Source organism: Tyto alba, unplaced genomic scaffold (assembly GCF_018691265.1).
Source record: "Tyto alba isolate M040663 unplaced genomic scaffold, T.alba_DEE_v4.0 Super-Scaffold_1, whole genome shotgun sequence".
NCBI lineage: Eukaryota > Metazoa > Chordata > Aves > Strigiformes > Tytonidae > Tyto > Tyto alba.
Window position 1 is genome coordinate 25309741 of NW_024881261.1, and position 7062 is coordinate 25316802.

The following is a 7062-nucleotide window of genomic DNA, read 5'->3' on the forward strand; positions in this document are numbered from 1 at the left end:
ACTTCTTATTTTTCCCCCTTCCCTTACTTTTTAAAAAGAAAATGAGTTCTCAGAGCTGTCCGGTTTTGTTTGTGATTTTTTTGGTTGTTTGTTTTTTTTTTTTTTTTTTTTTTTTAAACGTGATGATCGTTTGTGCTGCAGTAGAAACTGAAGAAATAAATTGAAAATAACTGGATGAGATCAAATAGCGCTTCCGTAATTGCTTCTGAACTTCTCATTTAGAAAGAGAGATGAATAGTTATGCATTACACTGTAAAAAAAAGTTCTCAGATAATCTTCTTAATCTTTTACAAATAAGTTCTGCCTTCCCCTTTCTTACTAAAGAACGAAGCCTTTTAACTGAAACCCATTTTTAAAAAACAGGCTTTCACAGTAAAAACATTTAAAAAAGTTAATCTTCCTTAGGTAAATAAGAGATTTAACTGATTCTCAGTTTTCCTATTTTGTGCCTATGAATTCTACTGAAGGGAAAAAAAATACTCTCATCTGATTTTTTTTTTTTTAATTTTTTAAGAGAGCCCTGGGGTTACAATAAAAAAACTTTTGGGTTTGTTTTTGGTTTTTTTTTTTTTTATTTTTAATTAAAATTGAATAAACGCTTAAGGAGAAATTAGCAGTTGCCTCCATCCAAGACCTACTTGGGTTTTATAACAGAATCAAAGCGTATTAAAAAAAAAAAAAAAAGTAAAACCTTTTAATACATCAAATATACGGAATTTTAATCTTTAAAGCGATACATTGTCTATTTTAGTACATGACGTAAACCTTACTTAACCCTTTTTACAGGGTGGACTTAAAAATTAAAAATAGTTAAGTGTTCCTTTTAAAGAACAAAATAAGGCAAATGAGGTTTTTGGAATAGAATTGTTTTTGTTTTTCTTCCAGAATACATACAAAAAAATACCAATTCTCTTTCAAGGGTATACACCTTAAAAATAATTGCAATTTGAAATTATAACTGACAAATTGCGAGTTGTTTTTTAGTAACAAACATGCATGTAAATTTGTTTTTGTTTCAATGAGACATTAAATAAGAACGTACAATACAATCATAGCAATTTTAAAGTAACATTAAAGAGAAGACCTCTATCTTTTTATTTATATTCTACAATGGGTGTTCCACTTTTACCTATTGAGCTCAGTTAAGTAATGCACTTTATGATTCGTTGTCCCGCTTGAAGCTAACATAAATAAATACAGTGCTCATGGATCCAGTCCTCAAATGAACACTATTTTATAAAAAGTCAGATTTTTTTTTTTTTCCTTTCCAACTTTTATAAAGTTTCGCAGGGCTTCCTTCCCTCACCGCTAGACTCTATGCTGTGTTGTGTGCCAAAGCCCCACTGCCTGCGCTCACTGGTACCCCAGGGCCGAGGCTGTGGTGAGTCTCTGCCCGTAGAGTGCATAAGGGGAGTAGTAGGGTCCGGTGGCGGCAGGCACGGGCACGGGGGCCCCGGGGGTGGGCAGGGGGCTCTTGGAGTAGGGGTGGTAGCGGCTGCCGAGTCCCAGCGCGTGGTGCGGGCTGCGCAGGGCCAGCGTGCCTGGGCTGCCCGGGGCGCCCGTCGTGGGGATGTGCATGTGGCACGCCATGGCCGCGGCTGCCGCGCTGGCCAGCGACGAGGAGCTGGGATAGCTAGAGAGGAGTTTATCGGTGCCCGGGAAGGCAGTATGGGTCCGCAAGTGGCTAAGCAGCTCCTCCGAGGTGGCAAAGCGCTTGTCGCAGGGTCCGTTGGCCGACACCCAGTTGCAGATGTGTGGCTGGGGGTCGTTGGGGAGCATGAAGCCGTAGGGGTACAAAGGGTGGCCGGCCAGCGAGGGCGGCGTGGCGCCGGTTAGCGAGGAGTGAACGCTGTGCAAAGGGTGGGTGGGGTACACGAGGGGATATCCGGACTTGAGGGCCTGGTCGTGGGCGCATGAGGCGCCGGCGGCCCCTGCCAGGTGGCTGGCGCAGTGGTAGCTCAGGCAGTACGGGTCTCGGCACAGGCTCGCCGTCATCACCGACGGCGGCGACGCACCCGCCAGCGGGCTCGACCCCGCCGGCTTGCTGCAGCCCAGGCTGCTGGCGGCGGCCAGCTGGGCCCCCACCAGGCTGGAGGATTTGGTGGGGTCCAGCGCCACTCCGTGAGGCAGGAACTGGGGCGGGTAGCCGGCGTAGGCTCCAGCCAGCGTCCCAGGGTAGCTCATGCCCGCCGGGGGCAGGGGGAAGACGGTCTGGCCCGGCTTGTAAGGGGAGACGGGGGCCACGAGGCCGGAGCCCAGGACAGAGGTGGAGGAGGTGGCGGTCGTGCTGCTGCAGGAGGAGGCGGAGTCCGAGGCGATGGGCTTGGAGCCCGGCGTGCTCTCCTGGTGCTGGTTGACCTCCACGTTAATCCCTGCACAGCTCACGCTAATCCGGCTGTGGCTGATGCTGGTGGTGCCCGGGCCTCCCTCTGAGCCGGAGCTGCCGCTCTTCCCGCAGCCCTCCGAGTCCTTCTTGTCCTCCCCGCCTTTGCCCTCGGCCGGCAGCAGCCCCGGCGAGCAGGCGGAGGCGCTGGAGTTGGGGCTGCCTGTCCTTGGGGTGAACGGCTGGCAGGTGGCGCTCGGCACCCGGAATCCCGACTTCTCCCCGGCCGCGACCCCCGCGGCGGGGGCGCCCGCGCAGCCCGCCGCCCCCGGCTCCTTCTTCTCCGCGCCCGGCTTGGAGTACGGCTTGAAGCTCGACTTGTCCTCCACACCGATGTCGCTGAGCTTCAAGGGACCCGACTTGGAGTCCTTGTCGCCTCCGGAGCCATTGGAGGTGACCGAGGAGAGTTTGGAGGAAGGAGACGGGTCCGGCTTCCCTATCTGCGAGCAAGTTTGTGCCAAAAGGGCCAGGGGACTCTTCTTCGCATCCAGCTGTGGAAATCAGAAGGACACACAAAGACAGAGGTTTAATCGGCGTCTAAGAAAAACCCCGGGGCATACCTAGGACACTTGTCCTGTACGTTTTTGCAGAGAACAGCCTGGAAGTAATGAGCAATTTTGTGCGCATTCATCACCCTGACAGCCCCCTCCCCTGCATGCACTGTTTTCTACAAAGCCTTTAAAAAGGGCTGGGGGTTTTCGTATCCCTGCGAGCCCACCGCGGCCGCCTCCAGCGCCCACGGCTTTCCCGGCAGCGTGGGCAGCGGCCCAGGCAGCGCGGAGCTCGGCGTTTGCCTCCCCGCCGCGCCGGCCGTGCAGGCGCACGAACACCACCCCCCAACAGCACCCCCCCATCCCCATCCCCCCCCCCCCCGCCGTGAACTATAGCGACTGCAGCATTTCTGCGCTCTGACTGCTGACACTATTTATAACCAGAGCCCGAGTTAGCCGGCGAGCCGGGCTCCGGGGGAGAGGGGTGTCCTCGCTCCGCAAAGACCTTAATGAAATCATTCATTCCCACGGACACACCCTTCCCACCACCCGCTCCGCTTCGAGTTTCGGTCCCTCAGACAGCGAGCTACGCAGAGGGGGACCGACAACCTCGACAGAGTAGAAAAGGGACGAATAGGGCCCCCGAAGTACAAACGTGTCTCGGTACTTGAAAGGGAACGGTCGGGGAGCTGAAATAGTTATCCGGCCGCACCCACGCTTGAGCCTGTCCCTCTCCGCGCCCCCCTCTCAACCTGCCCCCCCCCCAAAAACGTTCCCTGCAAAAGCAAGGTTGTTTAGCACTCAGAGCGCTGCTTAGTTGCGTGGCCGGATCGTGACCCCGGAGCGGGTCGTTTCCTTCCACTCACCCCTCCTCTCAAAAAAAAAAAAAAATGCTAAAAAGAGCTAAAATAAAAAGTTCATTTACACAGGAATTAAAAATTTGCCCAGTAAACATGGAAACGATAACCAGGAGCGGTCCCCCGCACTAACTCTAGATCAAAAGCAGCCCGTTTCCTGGTGTAAATGCATTTCAAAGCGCAGGAAAGTGCCGAGGGAGGCTGGCGGAGCCGCCATGCCCGCCGAGCGCCCGCGCAGGGAGGGGAGAAAGAGCCGGGGGGCCGGGGCCGGCGCCGGGGTCCTTACCTCGATGGGGCTGACGGGCGTGGAGGGTAAAGGCTGCAGGTACTCGGGGTGTAAAATGTGTCCAGTCCGCGCCGTGAGCATTTTCAAGACTTTGATGGGAAGGCGGTTGGCTTGGCGTAGCGGGTCCGAGGGGGGGACGGCGTGGAAGCAGGGCTTGGCGGCGGCGCTGCTGCCGTTATTCCCAGCGTGCCCGTTCGGCCCGGCGAGGTCGGCGGCGCTGCGGCTGCGGCGGGGGCTGCCTCCGGGCTCGCTGAGGCTGCTGCTGCTGCGCTTACTACTTCTTATAGCAGAAAGCGAGGGCGATGTGATCATGACCCAAAACCTCGCATGAAAACTGGGGCAAGTGGCGCCGCTCGCACTCGGAAACGCTCGCTCGCTCTCTGCGGGCGAGGAGGGAAAAAAGCCGCACGCCCCCCGAGCAAGAAAACAAACATAAAATGTCCCGTGGCTCTCTCTGGCGGGGAGGGCGTGGGTGGGGAGGGGGAGGGAAAGGGGGAGCCGGCCGAAGAGAAAGAGGAGGAAAAAAAGCCGAGTAATCCTTGGGCTTGTGCTGGGGGCGGGGGTGGGGGCTGCGAGTGTGTGCCGCTGCCCCCCTCGGCCGCTCTCGGCTCCCCCGGCTGGCGCGGAGCGGCGCGGTGCGGCGCGGAGCGGAGCGCTCGCCTCCGCCGCTCAGCTGTGATGCGAGCCGCTGCCCATCCAGCCCGGGATCTGGCAAAGAAACTCACTTCAAAAGCAGCTGAATTAGTCTGAGATTAAAGCCTTTGCCGCCTTCCAATCAAATGGGACCCCGAGGTGATTGGAGGGTCAAGGGGATGTGACGTTCCCTTTTCTGGGGCTTTTTTTCTCTGTTTTTAATGGTCTCTCGCTCTTTTTTTTCCCCTTCCCTTTCTCGTCCGCCTTCCCTCTCCCCTCCCCTCCTTCCTTGTTTTCGCTCCTAGGACGGGTTGGGCGTTAATTCTGTGTTTCACATCACGCGCTGCGAACGTTTTTCTCCCTCCGCAGCCGGCGCGGATACCCCGACAGCAGCGGGGGCGGCCGTGGGGCTAGGGGTGCCGCGCCGGGCGGGGGAAGGGGGGGAGGCAGACGCGGGGCTCCACCGGCCCCGCCGCACCCCCAGCCCCCCCCCCCCCCCCCCCCCCCCCCCTCCCCGCCGCAAGCGCAGTCCCGCCGCACACACACCGCCCCGAGCTCGGCCTGCCGCCGCCCGCCCGCCCGCCGCGCACGGCGCTTCCAGGCGCGGCCCGCACTTCCCCCCCCGCTCCCCGCGGCAAGCCCGCCGGGACAGCTCCGCGGCCTCCGCTGCGCCGCGTCCCCTCCGGGCCCCCGGAGGAAGGCGCGGGGCTCTTTTCCCGCCCCTCCCGCCTCACAACGCGGGGGTAGGCTCGGACGAGAACCTGCAGAGCGCCGGCCTGCGCGTCGCCGCCCGCGGCAGGCAGGAGCTGGGGCGCTGCGGCGCGGCTTGCGGCGGCGCGGGGCGCGCGGCGGGATTGGGGGAGGCCGGTCGTCACACGCGGGGCTGTCACGCACCACCCGCCGCCGCCTTTCGGGTCTCTCCGCCCCGCCGTCAATTGTCAGTGCTCCCCAACCGCAATCAATCAGTTATTTGTCAGCCCCTGTCAATCCGCCCTTGATTTATGTCAGCTTTTGTTGCTGATTACAAGCCTGGTGTGACTTGAAGGGGGAAAGAGAGAGAGAGGGAGGAAGGAAAACAGAGGGAGAGACGAGCTCCTCGGGAGAAAAAGCCATTCAATTTACGGAATAAATCCTTCGAGTAAACTCGATTTGTGTGCCAGCGCCCGGCAGCTCTCCCCGGCCGCGCTCCGCGCTGCCCTGCTCTGGGCGGTGCGGGGCCAGGGAGGGCTGCCGGGCTCTTCTTCTGCTTCCCTTCTCCTTCTCTTCGAAGAAGGCCCCTTCGTCCCTGCACCCGCCGGCCTGTCCCGGGGGCCGGTCCCGGGGGCCTGGGGAGGTGGCCCTCGCCTTAGCGAGAGCATCTGTTCGCCATTGATGTGTTTGATTTCAGCTAGGCTGTGCCGAGAACCTCGTGGGTACGCGCACGGTATCCACCCGGGCGTTATATTCATCCGGCTTTGTGTCTGTGCGCTCCTGAAGCGTACCGAGTCCTCTGCCCTCTGCCCCGGTTTTACCGTGCCGGCGGATGCCCCGAGCGGGGTCCGCAGCCCTTCTGTCGCTCCCTGGATTGCCTTTTTCTTTTCCCTTTGTACTTTGTATCCCACTACCCACCCCCCTTCCATCCCTTAACATTTTTTCACAGGGAAAATGTGTTAATCAATCTTTTACTTTTGTTTCCGGATCTGACATGGTGGCCCACACAATCTACAACATTAACAAAAAGGTCACTTAGAGATAAAACACGTTTGACAAGTGAAGAACAAGGCGAGTGCTTTAGGGGTCGCGTCCAATTCCTGACCTGGACTCTGACCAGAACAGGCGCTGATCCTGGAAGGGGTGGGCGAGAGGAAGGACTTTCACTTTCTCGAGTTTATATCTGCTGAACCAAATCCTTTTTCTTCCCTTGAAACACCGATCTCTCCCATTCCCTAAACAGATGTGTCAGATAGCCTTTAATGATCTGCTCTTCTTACGAGCTAGACATAAGGCAGGTTTTCCTAGATGTCTTCCCCCCCTCCCCCCGCCCCGTAAAGCGGTACCCTTTAAATCCTGCAGCCAAGTAAGTATATCTGCTGTCTTTTATTAAAACCACTTTACTTTTTAAAATAAACTGTATAGAGTAGGGTAAATATGCGGAACTCCTCTAGCTTCTATAGAGGCAAAATTAATTTTAACAAACTTTTAAAATTCTGTATTTTCTCTGAAAGTGTAGAACTTATTGCCACAACTTCTCAGTGGAAAGTCATAAACGTACTTTCATTTTGCAACCACCGCGGTCATTTTACAAGACCGTGAAAATTAAAAGGTGGCGGGGTAGAGAAAGCAAGCTTGCATAAAACCCGATATTGCAATAGGACTGACAAGACCCACCACTTGCCCTCAAGGAACTCCCCCCCCTTCCTTTATATAGAGTGG

At 56.1% G+C, this 7062-nt stretch overlaps 1 protein-coding gene across 1 annotated transcript; it reads right to left on the reverse strand.

The window, feature by feature from the left end:
- Nucleotides 1-548: 548 nt before the first annotated feature.
- On the reverse strand, nucleotides 549-5109 carry ZNF503 (zinc finger protein 503). Its single transcript, XM_042792421.1, has 2 exons — nucleotides 4018-5109; nucleotides 549-2874 (listed from the first exon to the last, which is right to left on the reverse strand). Exons 1-2 carry the CDS (start codon nucleotides 4327-4329, stop codon nucleotides 1354-1356), a joined length of 1833 nt encoding a protein of 610 aa, XP_042648355.1. The 5' UTR covers nucleotides 4330-5109; the 3' UTR covers nucleotides 549-1353.
- Between the last annotated feature and the right edge of the window lie 1953 nt (nucleotides 5110-7062).

Excerpts from the sequence above, each read along its gene's own strand:
- ZNF503 (XM_042792421.1), bottom strand. The coding sequence starts at position 4,329 with ATGATCACATCGCCCTCGCTTTCTGCTATAAGAAGTAGTAAGCGCAGC. Across the intron at positions 2,875-4,017 it reads CGCCCGTCAGCCCCATCGAG|CTGGATGCGAAGAAGAGTCC; the intron begins GTAAGGACCCCG and ends TGATTTCCACAG.